A 21,155-nucleotide genomic window follows, 5' to 3' on the forward strand; every position below is an offset into this window, starting at 1 on the left:
TTTCAGTAATAGGCATGTATTAGGAACGGTTTGTTTCCCACTCATTGGATGATTTTAGCAGCTCTAAACGTCGCTGAAAATTAGCACTAATGGGGGGGGGGTAGTTATGTATTAGAAGGACAAAGTCTAACTACAGAGTAGAGTGTTTTACAGTAATAAGTATGAAATAGAAACAGTTTGTTTCCTACTTGTTGGATTATTTGAAGCAGGTGTTAGCGTCACTGCAAATAAGCACCAATGGGAGTCAGTCATTTATAAGAAGGGCAAAGTCTAGCTACAGAGTAGATTTTTTTACAGTAATAAGCATGAAATAGGAACATTTTGTTTCCCACTCGATGTCTAATTTTAGCAGTTTTAAACGTCATTCAAAATAAGCACCAATTGGAGGTAGTTATCTATGAAAAGGACAAGGTCCGTGTATAGCACAGTGCTTTACAGTAATAAGCATGAAATAGAAACATTCGTTTTCCATTGGTCAGTTATTAGATGATTGTTAAGGGTTACCCTCAATTGATTTAAAATGTGCTGCAATATAACTATAAGCTAAGCGTAAATGCCTCAGGTATCACCTCGAATTGGAATGTGATGATCAGAGACAACCAAATAAGCTAGTCTTGCAATCTATTACCTCCTTAAAAATGGAAGTATTGTTGATGGGGTGTCTACGTGTGTATCTTTGTGTTTCCTGTTGGAAGTATTTGTTATCAGCATACCTTAAGTACATCTGCATGGATTGTAATTATATTTGGTATGTGAATAAAAAATTTGGAAAGGTCGTAGTTGATTTTGGGCCCCCAGGTGTGAGAGCTTGGTACTGCAACAGAACCTCCGTTTTTTATCCTTTGCCCAGGACATAGGCCTTTAGTTTTTAGTGGCAGGTAGCTTTTGACGTAAGTTTGGGTCACCTAGGAGCTTACTATGGAACTGCAGTAGCGCTTCTATTAGGCTATTTGACCTATGCAAGTTTCGGGAGAATAGAAGGTCTAAGGTACGATCTACTTCAAGGACAATAACTGCTCAAAGGAACGACAGATTCCCATGATATTTGGCCTTCAGGTAGCCTAGACAGAGATGCAGACAATACAGTACAAAGTATGCAAATTAGGACTTAATCTGCATAATCAATGAGAAAAAATTGTCTGTAATTCTACTTCATAAAGATTTAGTGTTTCCAGCCAAGCCTTGCATGATTCTGTCACCACCTTTTTATAGGCTCGCCTGTGTGTCATTGCCAGCTATAAAAGTCATGTATTGTGTCCTCCAGGTGTATCTTATCTCAACACCACAGTCTCTGGTTAGGGATCGAGCAGGCAGTGGTCATCAAACGGTGCCGTTAATGTATATCTAGGGGACAAAATGTAATAAAAGTACATTGAATTGCTGATACATGATAGGGCAAAATCAAACTACCATTATAACGAGAAGTATTTTACCAGTGCGTTGCAGGTCAGTGTGACCGCAAGGAAAAATTGGCAAATCGCAATGATTTGATCTCCGAGTGAGATACCAGCTTTAGTGCTATATGTTACTTTCATCTTTCAAATAAAATGCAGCAACGGCCGTTTTGTTGGTACACAAACAAAATGATTGTGGTCAGAATGTCATATACTCAGTTTGGGCCCAAGGTTAGATACAATATTACATTATCGGAAATCGCAGTGTTATTACGTAATTAAAAAACAATATGCGAAGATAAAATTCACGAGAAAAGGATTTGCAATTGACGATATCATCTGTTGGCGACTAGCTTGCGTCTAGTTCACGCTTATTCGCGACATTCTGGGATTTTTAAAAGAATTCTCAATTTCAGCTGACCAATCATGATCAGCGACGTGATGGCGACTGTTAGCCAATGGCATGACTCTGTGATATGCTCGCTTGAGTGAAGTATAAATCATTTGTTCACTGATAAGATTGGATCGGATTCGGAAGGCACAGATATTGAATGAGATACGTATAAAGGTGGTATCTCATTGCACTTGGGGCACCAGTGCGGCACTGCCGGGTTCCAAGGACTACCCAATGAATAATGAACTAATTTTAATAATACGTTTTGTGTATTTTGTTGTCTTCTAAGTAATACTTTAACGTATTATGCAATATCTAAATCATTTGGCGAAAATAACACAAAATGCCAGAGTGAACGAAGCCCGCAGTGCCGCACCGGTGCCCCAAGTGCAGTGAGATACCATCTAAAACGTTATATGATGAAGAGATCGGATGACTGGGCCGTGTGCTTCAAGTGTCTGTACCACCATTATCCTTCACCGTGTGACCTTGAAGACAAGATAGCTGTTGAACCCAGAAGGTGTTATGACGATAAGGATGGTACAAACATCTTCGTCAATAAGTCATTTCCTTCCCAAGGACACAGGAGTAAGTGATGGGGTCTTGTAGAGTATGGAGACAGTCTCAGGCAACGGTTGTATACAACAAATTCAGCAAATAACATTATAGCACCAGGAGATTCAAGGTCACTTTGCTGCTCTAAAGAACATACACTATAATCTGTCGATCTAGTAGAACTTACACCAGCGTTTACACATGCCCTTTGTGAGCACTAGTAAGCTAAGGCCTTTACTAGGAAACAAAATGTTTTTCATTACACGACCGACCTCAAAAACCTTTCGACCGTGGCCTCTTTCTTTTTGTTCCGCCGGGGGGCAAAGGACATTAGATTTTCCATCTGCCATTGAGAATGATGAATTTCAAAACAGACCTGTATTTTATACCTTTATGTCTTTGAACAGTGAATAAAGGAATGTTAAGGAAACATTGTACGGTGGACACTTTATTGGTATACTTGTGCTTGTACCATGTATGTCTGAATAATAACTAAATAGATACGATAAATGCCAGTTTCTGGTGCATTTCAGCTTAACGTTGCTAAATTAGATTTGTCGGATCACTTCGGCACAAACCTCAATACATCGTTTGTAAGCGTTTGAAAAAAAAATTAATAGAACCCCTGCCTACCAACCCCCTTTTTTCAGGCCCGCAACCGGATACGAAACCTTTTTTTCTAGGCCTAGTTACATACACACAAGTTTTCCACAAAGGCTTGAAAGAGAGAGAAAAAACACTTCTATTTCATGACATTCTTGACACTCATGATTCCATATCATTCCATAACATCCAAGTAAAACTATCTGTATCACAGGTAATCGTAAAATAAACTCCTTACAATGTTTAAGTCACAACCTCGAGATTCAACATTACCATAAGAGACGTAACCTGCTATAAAGAAACCATAAGAAGTCTTCCAGTATGTATCCCCAAGGTGAGACAAATTGTTGCAAATGTTTCCAACAGTTTATGATTGCCAATTTGTTCCCTCTGAGTCTAAACCCTCAGTGTGTGGTCCTGTGATGGGATATCATTACACCAGTCATACAGGAAGAACCCATACCGTGACGATTTACCCACACATGCCATACGGAAACGGCTTTTAAACAACCATCGAGATAAACTGTTCTGCGTAATGCGTTACGACCATGATACGATTGATTGCATTCGGTCCATCTTGAACTCGATGTTTGCGTTTGAAAACCCTATGCGTTACGTTCATCATTTCAGTGCAGGAATGCATTGACGTTGAATGAAGAATAAAATTGAGCATGAACGTTTATCTGAGTTCTAGTAAAATACTGTCTGAAGAGGTCAACTTATTCTCGGACATAAAGATAGGCACACCAACCTACTTTCAACGGGGACGAGGGACAGTACCGACTTCCACTGACATTTGACTCATTGCTGACGTCACACGCACAGAAAGTCACGTGTCCACAGCGATTGGTTAAGACAGCTGACGATAGCTGATGAGACTATTCTAAGTCGGAGAACAGCTTTATTTTTCACATCTAGCTTGTTTGGTACTTGAATATTTGAATGAGCTATATTATATACTCCATTAAGAATATGTTGAAGAAATTTCCTTAGCATTAATTGACGCTCATAACTACATCTTATGAGAGTCAACGATAAATTATCCCGTATCTCTTCTTGTAAAGTAATGCAGGGGGCAGAAAGATACTAAGTATACTGAGATACACAGTGGAACTATAGCTGCTTTATAGTTCCACTATTTTCTTTTACTTGAACAAATGTGCCACCATAGTACATCTGTAAATCCTACTTCATGTATTGTTTACGATTATAGTCGACCCATAGAGATTTGAAGTGGCATCGTATACCGGAGTAAAAGAAAGTTATAGGTTTTATCATATACTTTGAGATAAAACTGACTTGCGTTTGGTAATAAAGTGTCTTTTATACATCTAGAATAATGGAATACCGCATAAAAGAGCCTCCAGCTAATACCTAGTGTTTCAAATGTTACGATAATCTATTTCAAGTTACAATTTGATCCTGGGCACAGTAGAAGTTACATCAAGCATGTGTACAACAAATATGAATAAAACTCCAACAGTTGTAGTTTTTAAACGGGAATCAAACGCCTTATCTAAATTAGCTAACTCTCGGAAATATTAATTTAGTAGCATCAAAAACAAAAATCCACCATTACCGCCATTATGGTATCATATTTGTATCATAAAGAAGAAATATGGCTTACTAATGTAGTATGTGAACATTTCTATCATTCGTTAGTTATCGGAATTCCCTAGATTGAAGCTGTCTCGTCACAAAAACGTCTTTACCTACTTTTCAGTAAATACTTAAAGAAAATTGACTTCAAAACAGGTCAAATATATCTGAGTCATGAAACTTCACCCTAGTACATTTTATACTTTGTTTGACCATTACCGATTGCCAAACGATCTTCATAACTTTAACCCAGTATAATCTGTAGTTGCTGGAATGGTACCAAAGATAGTCACAGAATATCAAAAGCATTCAATCATATCTCCCATCTCCAAGCCTCATCCTATCTCATAAAGAAAAAGCTTATATCATCTAGTACACTCTAGGCGGGCAGTTTAGTCATTTGCAAGCGTTTTGATGATAAGATCATGTCCTAAGAACCACAATACATAAACCATAATCGCTAACCGCCTCTGCGAATCACCCTCACTCTAAATGATCACTTCTTATTTTTCATAACGAACGCTTGGGGGATATCTATACGTGCATCGACTGATACTACGTGTTGCACAGAACCGATATCAATCATAAAGAGGAGTTTAGTTCGAGTCATTGCCCCAATATTTTCCACAAAGTTACACCGAAAGGCTTAGAGGGATCTCAAAATGGATTGCGGCTAAAAGTACATGATTTGAATTTGCTGCAGCGACTTGTACCGTGTTGGTTTATTGCAAGGCATAGGCATGACAGTTACAACAGTTTTATTCTTTTTATTACACACCAGTGGGAAGGTTGAATATAATGGGGCAATTTTCGATGGGGGTATTCAAGAGGTCCCCTGTTATTCCTAAATAGTAGATCCCTTGTTAGATAGTCATCAAAAGCCACTACAAATGATTATGGAAGTGATAGTAGATGTTATTACTGCTTTGGGCCTGTTTGTGAAGATTTCAGAAGTTTTTTCAGGCCGTAAAACTTAATTTATTTATTTATTTCATCTTGAAACAGATGGGTAGCCCCTACAACAGTGCGTAGTTGATTTCCAAGGGGGCCCATCAAACATACATGTAAATAATAAATACAGGACAAAAACGTGGTAACAATCACTTCTTATAAAAGGTGATTGATATTGGTCAGCAAAAGACAGATTTTTTCTTATACTTGAATGTAATAAATCCATACATAATGATAATACAAAATAACTTAATTGCACAACAATTGTACGAGGTACAAAGTATGGCATCTACATAACTACATTTCTATAGCTTTATTTAAGGCTTATCTAACTAATACAGGAGTTGTAGTATGGCATAAGTGTCTTACAATCATTGGAGGCTTTTACTATCATTTGAGGAAGTTCTAAACCTTCTTTGATATATTTTCCTATATCTGCCATTCAGGGATTGTCACATGTCATAATGTATTTGAATTTGCACTTCAGGTCCATTGATATAAATCATTGTGTATAAGATGACATGTGACCGTAATCAACATTATGAACGACCCCCGCAGTGCCACACCAGTGCCCCAAGTGCAGTGAGATAACACCTAAAGGCACGTATTTGAAAAATGACACCACAACCGGCTGTCCTATCACATTGCTACTGCCTGGTCTAAAGTTGTCATTTCAAATCCCACATGAAATACAAGACCATACTTGTGCAATTTTCTTTTATGCTAATCCTTGAAACGTCCTACCCCTGGCTTTAAAACAGGAAATCGCGTCAAGCTTCCAATTTGTCATGATTTGTGTACACAGAAATTTTCATGCGCCCTTTTTCCATAGGGATTGTGTGATGATTCCAAACAGAATTCTTGAACAGTTGTTTACAGACAGTTTTAACAGTTAATTTAACAATAGGAATGAATTAGAATGCTGTATGTCTTTGTTCAGTTTATATACCTGTACAGTGTACGTATTTAGACCATATTCATGTTTTCTGTCGTCTGTACCATATGTTTTGCATAATCAAAGATGGGACCTTGAAACGCCTATGAATATTGAAGGCATACGACTGTCGTGGTGTGGTTACTGTACTAACGATTGAAACATTGTTGTAAAACGTCAGCAAACCTGAAAAAAAATACCCATTAACTGAATTCGAACATTAGATGATGTATGCTTGTATATGTCCGGTTATCACAGCTTTGCAGGGCGACGTACCACAAAATTTGAACGGTACGAAATATATTTTTCAAGTTTGATAACAGACAATACTCGCTGTTTTCTACGTACCAGCGTAGCAGACGAACTCGCCAGCAGTGATTAGTTAAAGTATGTCTCATGAAGCATAAGAAATTTAATACTGTGTTTCCACTTACGGTCTGTGGGTAGGAATTCTCTCTTTTTATATTTAGGCCACAACAAGCAAATTATATGCATGACATACTTTACATAGTGCAAAAATAATGAGTTTTCCCTAGATGTATCGTAGAGTGGACGTCGTTGACACCAATTTCTGTAGGGTTACCCTCATTACTATAGATAGCTTTAAAGAATGCCTACCGTTATGTGTACAAAGATTAGGTGTGACAGGACGTTCACGTAATATAAACAGCTGCTGTCGCGCCGCGTGCCTGCAAAGCTGGTGTGTTACGCCGAATCATAAATGTAGCTAACGTTATACCAGCTATACAGATACAGAAGCTAGTGTGTTACACCAAAGGGTGGCTATACCAGCTATACAGATACAGAAGCTGTTGTGTTACAGTTACACCAAAGAGCTATACCTGATATAGATCTAAAAATACAGAAAATCGTGTGTTCAAATCCAATCCAACCTCAACAGCTGTATTACTTACGAACGTTTCGAGTGACAGACATCACTCTTCTTCAGTGTCACTAAAAGATGATTGTATCTTACGCTGAAAGTTAGCTATACACGCCATGTAGAAACATGTAACGTTATACGGAAGCATGCGCCACTGGCGGTCATTAAAGAGTACCACCAACTGGAAATATATAACTCAACCATCCAGCACATAAGCACTAACAATGCAAACGCCTCCGGAGGGTTCTATAAAGGAGGAATTGGGCTTATCATTTGGAGCTTTAAAGTCTGACTTACAGTGAAGAGCAAGGATTTGACGACGTATTTGTAGTACTTCTTGAAGTTTTGCCATTGTCACTTGCGTAGGTGGTGAATTATATGGTATAGCGAGTGTACGTTTTGGACAGGAACATGTTGTGCAATTGCGAAGGGCATTTTTACACATTTTTCTTTTTTACTTTGCTCAGGGGAAAAACTGAAAACTGCAGTTAGAACCGTCCCTTGTAAAATAGAAGGTCTCGTGTTTGAGAAAAGCAACGTTAAAGAACCCACGCTGTATTTGTATATATATTCTACATTGAAATAAATGTTCATATTTTTTCAGCCAATTATGCAGCCCAAAAGGGGTTCGTCAAATCTTGCCATTTCCAGACGTAATACCAAAGACTACGCTAGTATGAAGAATCGTACAATGTTTTAACGCTAGTTCGCCTTTATTTGGTGGTGAACTGTTGTTTTTGAAAACAGGGTATTCAGGAATATTAGGTCGAAGGAATGTTGTTTTAAAATTGTGATATTTTCAAAACATTGCAGTTTGAAACCAACATCCGTTGACTTGACATCCCTAAATTCATCCTGTTTTTAAAAACAGCGGATATGTGTAACCCCACGAATAAATGTGAATAAGCCTTAAAACTCTCAATAAAAAATGGATAATTTACACCATATACTGCATACGACTTGCACAGTGTGATATCAAACATAACTCGCTACCGGCCAATACTTGAATGTCTTTGAAGAAAACAAATAGTCGATCTTAAATCCTCAAGGACTGCATATTCTTATAACAAGACACACAACAAAATCTTCATGTCTTCAGGATTGTGAGAGTCAAATCTTAAGACTATGCACAGTAAATGCACGTCCCTAAAATCAACTTTTAATATTGTGACTCATTATATATAATATACCTGTTGCAGCCAGTATTAAGATTAGTCTACAACAGACGCTCTTTGTAAACGCCGCTACAACAACAAGTCACGGCGTTTCAACAAAAATCTTGAGAATACGTCTGCAAGGAGTTAGAAAAATCGTTCTTACCTGCACTTGCTACGTCTCCGAGGCCTTCTTGAAATGTTTAAGACGAATCCTAAGGAGAGAAAATACAAGTAAACCGCTCTGTGAGCCACAGAAACGGACCAATACTGGCAGAGTGTGGCCGGTATCAGTCTACTGTACTTATCATAACACAAGCGCAGGCCTATATGACTATACACGATACATTATGCAATGCAAAACATGTCGTGACTCAGTTAAAACGGCGTGGGTACGTTCAAACGCTATTTCTTCTAGGAATCAGTAAGATTACTCATTGGTCAAGGGTCTCTACTTATGCTAAACAACAATACGCAACAAAAAACAAACCAAACTCACTACAACGTCGACCGCCATATCAAAAAAAACTTCAAGTCATTTCATTCAAAGCTTCGGTGTTCCTTCAGCAAATACCAGTAAAGAATTGCTTTGGGGTCTTGGTGATGGTATTTGTAGACATCAGGTTGGGGGAGGGGGGCCTTGGGTATATTCAACAGTCAAATAGTAACTTGAGGTTTGAGGAGAACTGTCTCATTTTCTATATAGCTAGTAATAAAGCTTTATTCCATTAGCAATAATAGTGGAACATGGGTGGTGTTACATGTCTACTATGACATCATAAGGTGCTATGTTACAGCCATACTACGTAATAACACACGTTTTCTCATCTTCTAACCGAAAAGGGTTCTATTTAGTTTCCATTTTGTAACAAGAGAGTGTATATCAATGTAATCCACCGTTACGGTTTGCGTCATAAGTATAGAATGTGTTTTTATATTATTAATTCGGAGATAGACGCATTGGCCTGGAAAGCATACGTTTTACAACGACTAGAGTATTTCAACTTCAATGAACAGTACGATGTTAAATGCTTCCATGCAATACGAGTTGGGTACGTTGTTAAAACTACGGGCAGAGTAAAGTTGCGGTAGGCCATGTCCTTCGTGTCTCAATCCCGTCTGTACGTGCGTACACCGTCTTTAAACGTCCATAACAAAACATTGAAGCGTCTATACATGTGTGCCGCTCCCAGCCTTCGGATCGAGAGCGCAAACAAAGCTACGACCTATGCAGAGCTGCTAAGCAGAGCGGGGAGGGGGGCGGCAACACATCCCACGTTGTGTCCCAATAAAGGGTACGTACGCGGTCACCAGAGTTTTCAGAGCGCCAAGCTACGGCTGGGGAAAAGTTGTGTCCACGAGCGATGTCCTTTGTGTTGAAATGAGAGGTGGGGGTGGGGGGGGGGGGATAGTAACACCTACCATAGTGGGAGAGGCCGTCCCGATGAAGTGTTGGTTACGAAGGGTTACCCGTGGTTCCAAAGCGCTCAGCTACGTACAACAGGATTACTCGTGTGATTACACTTTAATCCTGCGGGTTCAAGGCCGCCCCTATGTCAGAGTGTGTGTGCTGAGCAAGGAGTTTACCAAGGACATACTTTTTTCTAATATTACATCGATGTGGACTCCTATTAAATAAATAGCATTTCTACATCCGTATGTGCGCCCACATGTGATACCCTTAGAACTGAAACAGGGGGTCTAAACACTACCACGTGGAGTGAGGCTATCCCCAAGGAAGATAAAGCTAAGGGCACAACCCGCCGTACGTGAAATTTGTCCGTACGTTTTTTGGGAGGCCACGTCCGCCACGTATTTCTGGAAACGTTCAGGCTGTACAGGGCAGGCGCGTCGTCCGTACTGGCACGCACGGGGGGCGAATCTGCAGCCCGATGGCACACAAAGTTTTGCCTGCACGTAAAGTTCTACGGCGTGTCTGCGTGCTCCCAAATCCGTCGGATTCCCTACGAGTTCGTACAGAGGCGGTACTTACCACTTACGGATCCCAAAAGATAGCCCACGTTTTGGCAAATAGACAGTACGCATTTGCACGTACGGCGGGCTGTGCCCTTTGCTTTACGTGCGCGATGGGTCACCCGAGCCTCCGAAGGGAGCCCAGACAAGTGGCGGTGTGTCCACGGGCGGTGTCCTTGCTACTGAAATGGGGGAGAGGGTATCCGTATGTATTGCTTGAAATATAAGGGTTAACTTTTTAACTTTTTTTCACATTACATTTGCTTATTCTGACCGTTAGACACCTTCACTCATTCACTCACTCAGTCATTCACCCACTAATTCATTAATTCCCTCACGCACTCACTCACTCACCCGTCCACCCATCTACAAAATCACCTCACCACTCACTCACTCACTCACTCACTCACTCACTCACTCACTCACTCACTCACTCACTCACTCACTCACTCTCACTCACTCACTCACTCACTCACTCACTCACTCACTCACTCACACACACACACACACACACACACACACACACACACACACACACATACACACACATACACAGGAAGAAATGCAAGAAACATTCGCTAGATGGCACTTCAGTCAAGGTAGTTGTAGCCATGCGTGTTATATCATCTAGCTGTTGACCTTCTTGTGTTTCACAAACCAAGAGATACTTCATAGATCAAACAAAGGAACGTGTCACAAAATCATCTTTATTTTAGCAACTAAAGGCGCAACATTTCTGACGACCGAGCTTCTTTGACAGTTACTCTCACCTGTCCCTGGTACAAACAAAGCAACGTGACAGAGAAGACAGACCATTCACTATCAGATTAACATACCTATCCATGGCGCTAAATGCCATCCATAGACAAACACGCCTGTCCTTGGTGCTGAACACCATCCACACGTAGTAAAACATACCTGTCCTTTTTCCTCAGTACAACACACACACACACACACACGTATTCAAGAGTGAATGTCAGAGAAACCTCGCCGTCAGAAAACGCTGATGCAATTCTTGAATGCATTTTCGGCAAATTAGATTTGAATCTGAGAATACAATTCACACGTATGCGGTACCATTTTTTTGCGACGCCTCAGAGGCGGAGGCATTTTCCTTAGACAGTTACAACTGATCCAATAAGATGAACAGAGAACAAGATGAGCAGCAAAGGAAGGTGAGGAGAGACTTCCATCGCGCCACTCGTATGTTTGAATGTCCCATCATCCCTTTCGTACACTCGGCCAAACAGAGCAGCTGAAAGAAGAGGCTTGGATATCCCGGATGTACTGATTATAGCGCCATTTTTGTACTCCCATTCACCTACTGCAAGGTCCATTCCGATCCCGCGTGTCAGAACCTCTGGAAAGACGTGAGGAAACTTGAAGTTTCCCGCCAAGCGCAGGTGGGAGAATGTCGTCTGCGCGTCGTTGGTTGGCTGGCCGCAGGTGTCACGTGACGAGTTAGCGCACTTCACCAGTGCGCATATCTGTAGGTAGTACTGTCCCTCGTTCGTGTGGAGGTCGTCAAAAGCACCGAAGGCGTAAATTTCCGACGAAATTCCCGATTTTGTGTAATTCAGGCTACAGCATAAGTCATTTTGACAGATGATGACGTAATCGCTCTCTTTTGTAAGATCCACGAAAGTAAAAGGGTCACCGAACAAGTCAGAAACGAACTCTGTGTCGTGCTGTGTGATTGGTAGCTCTGCTGATCTAACGCCATTCTTTATTGGTTTGATGGGGATTTCTGCGACCAATAACCTTCCCTCAGTTGAGTTCATGTCGTGATAATAGCTGACGGCACCGGAAGGGGTGGAGATCGTACTTCCGGTCATACGTCTGTCAAGGACGTGCGTGTTAGACGACAAGAAGTTAACACCCATACCCATGGCCCAGGCTTGGTGAAACTCTACGGAAACAAAAAGTGGCAAAACATCCATCCAAGCCGTCGGGAACACGATCGTATCTACACCGCAATCTTCCACTAGTGCCACGGCAGGGTCGCGAAACAGGACATCAAAACAAGTGAAGACTCCGAACTTTCCGAACGGAGTCTGGAAGGTTACGATCTCCACCGACGGCGGGCGGTTGAACTGCAGTTCCGTCATGAAGAGGTGTTCTTTATGGTACCTGGCGACAATCGTTCCTTCGTTATCGAAAACAACGTCGGTGTTAAACTGGTATCTGCCGTCATTCGGGCAAGAACTGTCCTCAGAACTGTCGCAAAACTGCTTGTCTCCGAAGTTTGCGACAACATAGATGTTATTCTCTTTGGCCATACAACTGAGGTTTTGTTGAACTGGGGTGTCGTTAAAACGGTCGGGATCGTCGCAAGGGTTCCATACAATCTTCTCCGGATCGGGGATCGTTTCCAAATAGAAATATTGATTCTCTCTGGATTGGAATCCGTGAATTCCGTCCTCCGGAAAGACTATTATGTCCGCACCCTGTGGGAAAAGTAAACACAAAACATTGAACTTGTCGCAGAAAAAGAGGTTAAAGATATTTATGAGGCAATATACACAAAGCATAGCATACCAACGCAGTTAGGCCATACACTATAGTTTCTGCTCTATACCAAAGGTCATCTTTTATCAGAGTGAGTAAGCACATTGAGTCAGCTCTAAGTATCAATATTTTATCTCTGTTTGCCGACAAGCAACCTTTGTTTAAAGGACATTTAAACATTACAGAAAAGTACACATGTGATGCAGGCAAACTTCAACTACTTCAGCTTAAGATACCCGTCTAGTGGAATGGGTGTGTTAACGCATGTTTGCCCTGTGCCACTCGGTATCAGTAACGTTATGCTTGTGTGAAATGCCCTAGCGGTTAATACCCTTTCATCAAGAGTTTTAAGTTTCATCACTTTGACGGTTTGTTAGGCCATGCTTATTACCTTCGCCGAGAAGGTTATATTTTCATTATGTAGATGGCATACTAATTGGGCACTGCAAAATTGATGTCTGCGTGCGAAACAAAAAGTTGCCTTCATTATAAAATTCAAGTGGTCAGGAAGTTTTTTTATAAAGAACTGAACACACAAAACATGGTATATACCAAACAATATGTTCTTACTTTTTGCACTTTTACATTTTCTTCTGTGACTTTTGAATGTCCTTTGACTTTCTACGACATTATTCCTTTTCTGGTGTAATTTTGAATATCGTATTGCTCATTCTTCAGCTTCTTCGTATGGTCGCCAACCCTTTTTTGCAAAACGGGTAAAATAATGTGCGCGCAGATGTCATCAATATAATGATGTCAACATGGCTTGAGTAAACCAAGCAAACTACTGATAACGAGGAAAAAGAATGCGGTCAACGTCCGTTCGGTAAACCACATTTGTCTAGATTCACCGTTAAGACACTCAAGGAAATAAGAAACTAAAAGAAGATTTTCTCAAGAACTTTACCCGTACACAAGAAACCATACCTGTCTTTTAGCCTCCCTTGTCTGTTCTCTGTAAACGTCCAGGTTTTGTTTCATGAAGTCTATCGCCTCTTGTCGAGTTGGGGGTTGGCCAGGTATAGAAGTCCACACCACCGCATGTTCGTACACCGCAGCCACAAAACTCGTGTCGTCATAACACGAGACAACCTGTGACATCCACAGCAAGACCAGTACGGAAAACATCGTCATTTTATCGGCTTGTTGAAGATGATAGTCGCAAAAGTATTCTGAGGACAGTTAAGAACAATTAAGTGCTACTGTATGTGGGACAGGAAATGGCATGTTCCATTTCTAGGAGAGGGGTTCTGAGTGACGCAATCGAATGACTCAGTGTCCTTATATGCTAACGTCACATTTCCAAACCGGGGCCTGGCCGGGCTGTTTGTGGAAACGAAAAATAAAACTGTATACGTGAAAAGATACACAAATAATGCGCAACGACTATTCTGTTTAGGTCTTTTGTAGTTTGGTGTCTTTTTTATGTTACTTGTCGTTCCCAAAAGCTGCCCGGCCGGGCCCCGGGTCGGAAATGTGATGTAGGCCTTTTTAAAACACTTGTCGATTAAACAGTGTTCAAATGATTGATAACTTATTAACGTTGAACAGGAAGTGGGAGATCTCATCATACTTCATAATCGAAAAGGTGGCCACGGTCTATGTGAGAAACTTTAAAAGACTTCTATGAGCGAGCAGTCGGAGAAAAATGTATAGGGGCACGTATACTAAATCCGCATGTTTGCCGTATTTAAAGTTTCGGGACTTAGGTAAAGTTTGTGGGAAGAATTCTTTTTTTTAAACTTTGACTTTGACGTAAAAGACTTGTTCGACAGCAAACATTACCTAAGCCCGTAAATACCAATACGGAACTCATACGGATTTGATAGGCGCACAAGCGTGAACCCCTATAACACGACTATCATTAACACAGGCATTGCTGTAATGAAAAGTTGATAATAATCGCAATTCACTCTCACACGACGCCTTAGATGTAATCATTCAGACTAGATTATGCATCAAAGGCTTGCTACATAGCTCGAATATGAGTACGTAGTACGTAACGTTAATTGGCAACATTGAGTGGGCAGATAAAACCCATTATTTAGAAAAACGTCACTGAATATTTTGGGGTTAAAAGTACAAGTAGTGGTAATCACCCTTCATGATTGGAAGGTTTAACGTGGTCTCAAATATATTCAGTTCCCGTCTAGAAAAACAGACAATTTGGCAACATTCTGAAACAAGTCATCGCTATTTTCGAGTGCCTATTTGTTCTGATGCGATCAATTGTCACTGACAAGCTTTCCTTTGCATTGCATCATTCAAACCTTTGTAACTTCAAGATTTATTGTTCATCAACGTTTTAAAACGTGGATTCCCCTTAGAATACGTCTATTGATGCTCAGGATTTGAGAGCATCTATTTCTTATGTAAACATTATTCTAAGGAATGATAAGGAGATACAGTAGGGAATATACGTGTCTGGTAGAATGCTCTAAGATCGTGTGTTCACAACGAAGCTATAGGCAATGCTCTGTGCAAATCTAATAGCTATATGCAGGTAACTTGTTTGCTAGTAACCTTAAGTCAGGTCATGCGTTAAGACCTTTTTGCGTAGGAGCGTAAGAAATTGAAAATCCTTCTGCGCCTGTAAAGAGTACCAGACATCGAGAACTATGGCAGCTCTCCAAGCGTTGGAAAACGTTACCTTCTCCACCTGCGAGGTTGTGAGCGAAAACGTTACGCTGGAGAATTCTACCGTGACGGTCACAGGTTTCAGCCCCGTGTTGTGTGGTCTGAGCGGCTTGTATCCTGCATGGCGACCGGTAGTCGTGTTCGTACTGGTTTGTTTCATCCTGTTGTCCATAATGGATAACGGCTGCTTGGTGGGAACAATAGCAACGAGGGAATCCATGCAGGTAAGTTGACATAGATGGTGGGGCTCTTTGTTGAGTTATTTGCTTTGAGCGTATTTCTCTGGCTTGCGTAGAGCCAAGTATATGTATGTGTATTCCAAAGAGATATTAGAGAGAGAAAGAAAGTGTGAGAGAAATAACAGAGAGAAAGAGGAGTGATAGGGTGGAAAGACTGATCGATTGACACACGGAGAGATAGATGGATAGACAGATAGATCGATGGATAGATAATAGGTAAATAGATGATAGATAAACAGTTAGATAGAGAAATAGAAAAGTAGGTAGATAGAAATGTAAATAGATACTAGACATATATACATAATATATATATATATATATATATAGAGAGAGAGAGAGAGAGAGAGAGACTGCTGGATAGATAGAAAGATGGGTAAAAATGTGAAAAGATAGAGATAGACAGATAAATAAATTATGTAGGTAGATAGATAGATAAAGTTTACAAAGATAACTACATGAAGAAAGGTTGAACCATGGTGAATTGCACATATACAAATAGATATAGCTCAATTTCTTATGGCCGTTTTGATGCTTCAAAAACACACAGTACACTGACGAAAAAAGAACAGAAATATTTTCTAATGGAAAAGGGTCTATTCGTCCTGATGTAATGCATCTGCACGAATGAGTTTCCAGGCTTTTTCTCAATTTTACATTTGATGGCGCGTAAGATTATGGTGCTGTTAGCACACTTGTGTGTAGCACACGTCTCTCAAGCAAATGTAGAACTCAAATCATATCAAAACCTAGGGGAATACAATATTGACGTACCATGCTACTTTTATTTAATTATTGTTATATTTATTGTTCTTTGTGTAATGGCACTGTTGAGAAAGGTGAGTAACTTGAGTGTAGTGTCACATTGTCCTTCTCTCTGTCCATAAGCAAAGCAAATCTCGTCCATATGCCGACACCTCTGAGTATTGTTATACGTTAAGCTAAGGGCACAACGTACTGGCATGTACGGGGGGCGAATCCGCAGCCCGATGGCACACAAAGTTTTGCCTGCACGTAAAGTTCTACGGCGTGTCTGCGTGCTCCAAAATCCGTCGGATTCCCTACGAGTTCGTACGGAGGCAGTACTTTCCACTTACGGATCTCAAAAGATTGCCCACGTTTTGGAACGTAGACAGCACGTATTTGCACGTACGGCGGGTTGTGCCCTTCGCTTTACCAGGTATACCCTAGCGGTGTTACCCATTGGGCTACTGATCAAATAGCATACATATGACGCAGCAGTTCCACGATGTGCAAAAAGGTTAATCCCATGTGCACATTATGTGCACTTACGTACTTAAACCGAGTGCCTGCCTTAACCCACTCCCAATATAACCACTTATCACCTGATGCATCTAACATGTCGCCATCACTCTCAAGTGACATAGGCCAAATCGTGACTTCTTGTTCCACCTTTGCATTTCAAATCTAGACCCGAGAGCCCCTAGGCCTGTCCAGTATACGATACGAGCTCAACGAGGCAAACCTGTTTTTGAAGTGAGCTATAATTGTACTTCTTTTCATACTTGAATCTGGGAGCTCTATGGTAAGAGGTTGCATTAATTCATCACCAAAATTACCCTTTCTTATGCTGATGTTATATAACATATCGCCATAGCTCTCAGTTGACATAGGCCAAGTCGTGACTTCTTGTTCCACCTTTGCATTTCAAATCTAGACCCGAAAACCTCTGTCCAATATAGATACGGGCTCAACGAGGCAAACCTGTTTTTGAAGTGAGCTATAAGTGTACTTCTTTTCATACTTGAATCTGGGAGCTCTATGGTAAGAGGTTGCCTTAATTCATCACCAAAATTACCCTTTCTTATACTGATGTTATATAACATATCGCCATAGCTCTCAGTTGACATAGGCCAAATCGTGACTTCTTGTTCCACCTTTGCATTTCAAATCTAGACCCGAGAGCCCCTGTCAAATATGAATTTAGATACGCGTTCAACGAGGCAAAGTTGTTTTTGAAGCGAGCTGTAAGTATACTTCATACTTGAATCCGAGATCTCTATGGTAAGAGGTGGCCCTTTCGTCGGGGTACAGGCTCAATATACAAATACTTTTATGCGGTTTATACAAAGCATATTCGTTTAGGCCACAGTAAGTAAATTTTATGGATGACACTCTTTTTACAGTCTGCAGAGGATGTCATCTATAAAATTTAATTGCTGTTGTCTAAGGATATCTAGTGGATTCAGTTGAAGAAATAGTTTTGCATGAAAATTCACTGGTGTTGTATTGACACAACAAAGGAATAGCGACTTTCGGAAGATCTTCTACATATATCTATACACATCACCAAGTGAATACAAAAGGGAAGCATACTAGTATATGAATATATCAGCCGGTTTTGAGTATAACGCATCACTTAAACTTCTAGTTCTAATGTCTAAACATTAATATTCATGCATTTTTTCCTATTTCTGCACACAAATACCTCCTAGAATATGTAATCTATTCATCTACAGGATTTAATGTATTAGATTCTTTCGAACAAGCAACAACAAAGACGAACATCTTCATTGTATCTAAAAGGTAGCGTAATGGAGTTGTTGTATGAAGAAAGGGTTTCTCGCTTAATTCAATTGCACCTCTTAGTGCAGATTCCGCGAACACTTTAAGTAATGGTATTTATTCCACCCCTTTCATGTTGGACCTTCACGGTCAAATTTATTTGGTATGCATGAGAAAAAGCTCCCAAAATAGAAATTTAGAATCCTCTTGGATCTTCCGTGTGTGTAGAGTATTGTGTGAGGGTGCTAGGGTGCATGAGGAAATTGGTTATATAGCCTAAAGCGCTGTAGGAGCAGTTACACAAAAAGCATTTTTGTGGATCTAGAATAAGTACATCCTGATTAAACGGTAACGGGCTTGGGGGATTCTAACAGCTTCTTAAAACAAGCTCTGCGAGGCAGTCTCCGTAGGCTAGAAACAGCAAAACGAGTCTAACATATAAAAACCGACGGAGTGTAATAGAACAGATATTATGGAATCGGACAAAAGCCTCGTATGGCCTATAGTGTAGCCCTGACCGAGCCCGGAAGCCCCCCTGTACACATTTGTACACGTGGACTGTCAGATACATTTGGTTGTTTTCACGGGTAGGTCCGGTGTGAAAGGGTTTTTGCCCCCCCGGGGATTTCGCCCCCCCCCCCGGGGGGGGAGATCACTAGCGTTTTCGCCCCCCTTTAGCGTTTTCGCCCCCCCCCCCCCCCAAGAGCAGCTGGTTACTACATATTACAGGTGCGCTACCTGGTACTATACTGCACCTGGGGAGTAACGTGTATGGTGTGTTACCTGGTACCTTATGGCACCTTATTACCGTACCGTAAGATGCCTGTCATACCTCGAAAGTCGATACTATATTGTTCGGTGCAAACATGACATTGAAATGAAAAAGACAATTTTTGCAGCTGAGGTGGCATAAAAACAGTGCTACTGCGAACGTATAAATCAACACCGTCTATGGTACGGAATACGTCAGCTATATGTTTTCAATTTGTCACAGTGTTTTCTTTCTTGTGCTGGAAACATTTCCAAAGCACTAACAAAAACACACGTGAATAATAGTTTCTCATTATAAACACTATCTACGCGCAAGTTGATATAGCTGTTGCTAAATGCTACACAAACACTGGTAAAGTACCAGTCTTAAGAAACACGGGTAAATGCATCAGTTCCTAAATACTAGAAAAAACAGTCATGTTGGAGGTGAAGATATCCCTTGGCCAGGTGCATATACCAAAATGTGCGTTATTCTAATTAATACCTAATATTTGCATAATTAATAAAGACATTACATAGTTCTTTTGTGGTCACTTCATGGTAGAGACTTCATATTGGAGATATATAGGTTGTTTGAGGACAGTTGAATATAATGAAATACATCTTATGTCAAGACTCAGGTATATGCAATAATGGGAATACAAGGGACCCAACCCTCCTTGTCTGAAACAAGTTCAACTATCTTATTACCATGTAATTACGTTAATATTGATACTATGAATGGAGTTATGTATCAAACTCGTGCACTTATATCATTCTGAAACTGCATTTTGTGATTTATACCAATCAACTTCTAAAATGTCATGTAAACCCGTTTTTGGGGGGGGGGGCGAAATCGCTAAAGGGGGGCGAGGTAGTGTGACAGCGATCTCGCCCCGAGGGCGAGATCGCTAGCGATTTCGCCCCGGGGGGGCGAGATCGCTAGTGATTTCGCCCCCGGGGCGAGATCGCTGTCACACCGGCTTGATTTTAATTCTGAGTTAAAAGAACTCCAGGGGCCCGGCCGCAGTATGTCCCCTACAATAACTTGTAGGGGACAGACCCGAAAGTGCAGAAAAACAGCTATTTTCCAGAATAGGACCGTATCATAACGAATTTATAGCCGTTTATGTGGTTGGTGGGAGGTTGAACTTCTTTTTCTTTGGAATTAATACCATAATAATGTATAATGTACACTAGTAGGAAGGAGGGTTGTTCAGACTACTGCAGTTCTGACTCCGCCGCTAAGAGTCGCTGCACCAGGCGAGTCAACGACAGAAACCGAGGATGACAGCGATTCTGAGAACTGTCACTGATTGGCCAGAAATAGGGTCATGATCTGAATAAGGTGAAGAACACGACTTCGACATTGGTAACGAGAAGGAGTGGGCGCTTTACCATGACTGGACCATTCCACTAACTCACTATGAAAGCGATGTCCCTCCAGAGACGAAACGCTAGCGCTCTGGCAAAACGTTTCACCTGATAAATTTTACTTCATCGCAGTACTGAGATCGTACACAGTAAGAACTGAGTCTCAGAACAAATATTGATGAAAAATATAGTTACCTTGTCTTGAAGTAACAAAATAAGTCTCTACCAGACTGACTAATGGGGAAAATGATTTACCGTGGGAGTTTTGCTACCAGGATTTTGTATTGCCGCCGGCCAGGGAAATATCAATCTTAGCGTGCACTGACTCCCCGGGCCAATTTTCCGATTTGTTTGGCAAAAATTCAATGATATACATCCCCTAAGGGAGGGTCTGGTGGTGGCTAGTAGAATGTCGTACTTTGTAATCTCCAAGCAGATTCCTCCGTGGCATTACAGTAGTGTGGCCAATTTACTCCTCAGCCGGCTAAACTCCTTCCCCAGCTTATGTTACTGTCTTATGCCACGGAGGAATCTGCTTGGAGATTAATACTTTGCACAACTTTAGAGTTATAAACATATGATTTTGGGCGGTGAGTTAATACTTTTCCTGCCCGTTAGTATGAGCCTGTATTCTTGTTAGCCTGACTAAATCGCGCTTTTTTAATAAGTATAGAGACATATGA

The 21,155-nt window shown here is 40.8% G+C and overlaps 1 protein-coding gene across 1 annotated transcript; it reads right to left on the reverse strand.

Moving 5' to 3' along the window:
• Positions 1-11,129: 11,129 nt before the first annotated feature.
• Positions 11,130-14,175, reverse strand: LOC118406135 (pantetheinase-like). The gene is made up of 2 exons (XM_035806001.1): positions 13,877-14,175; positions 11,130-12,888 (listed from the first exon to the last, which is right to left on the reverse strand). Exons 1-2 carry the CDS (start codon positions 14,081-14,083, stop codon positions 11,557-11,559), a joined length of 1,539 nt encoding a protein of 512 aa, XP_035661894.1. The 5' UTR covers positions 14,084-14,175; the 3' UTR covers positions 11,130-11,556.
• Between the last annotated feature and the right edge of the window lie 6,980 nt (positions 14,176-21,155).

The sequence above is a fragment of the Branchiostoma floridae genome, chromosome 18 (assembly GCF_000003815.2).
Source record: "Branchiostoma floridae strain S238N-H82 chromosome 18, Bfl_VNyyK, whole genome shotgun sequence".
Lineage (NCBI taxonomy): Eukaryota > Metazoa > Chordata > Leptocardii > Amphioxiformes > Branchiostomatidae > Branchiostoma > Branchiostoma floridae.

Excerpts from the sequence above, each read along its gene's own strand:
- LOC118406135 (XM_035806001.1), bottom strand. The coding sequence starts at position 14,083 with ATGACGATGTTTTCCGTACTGGTCTTGCTGTGGATGTCACAGGTTGTC. Across the intron at positions 12,889-13,876 it reads CAAGGGAGGCTAAAAGACAG|GGTGCGGACATAATAGTCTT; the intron begins GTATGGTTTCTT and ends CTTTTCCCACAG.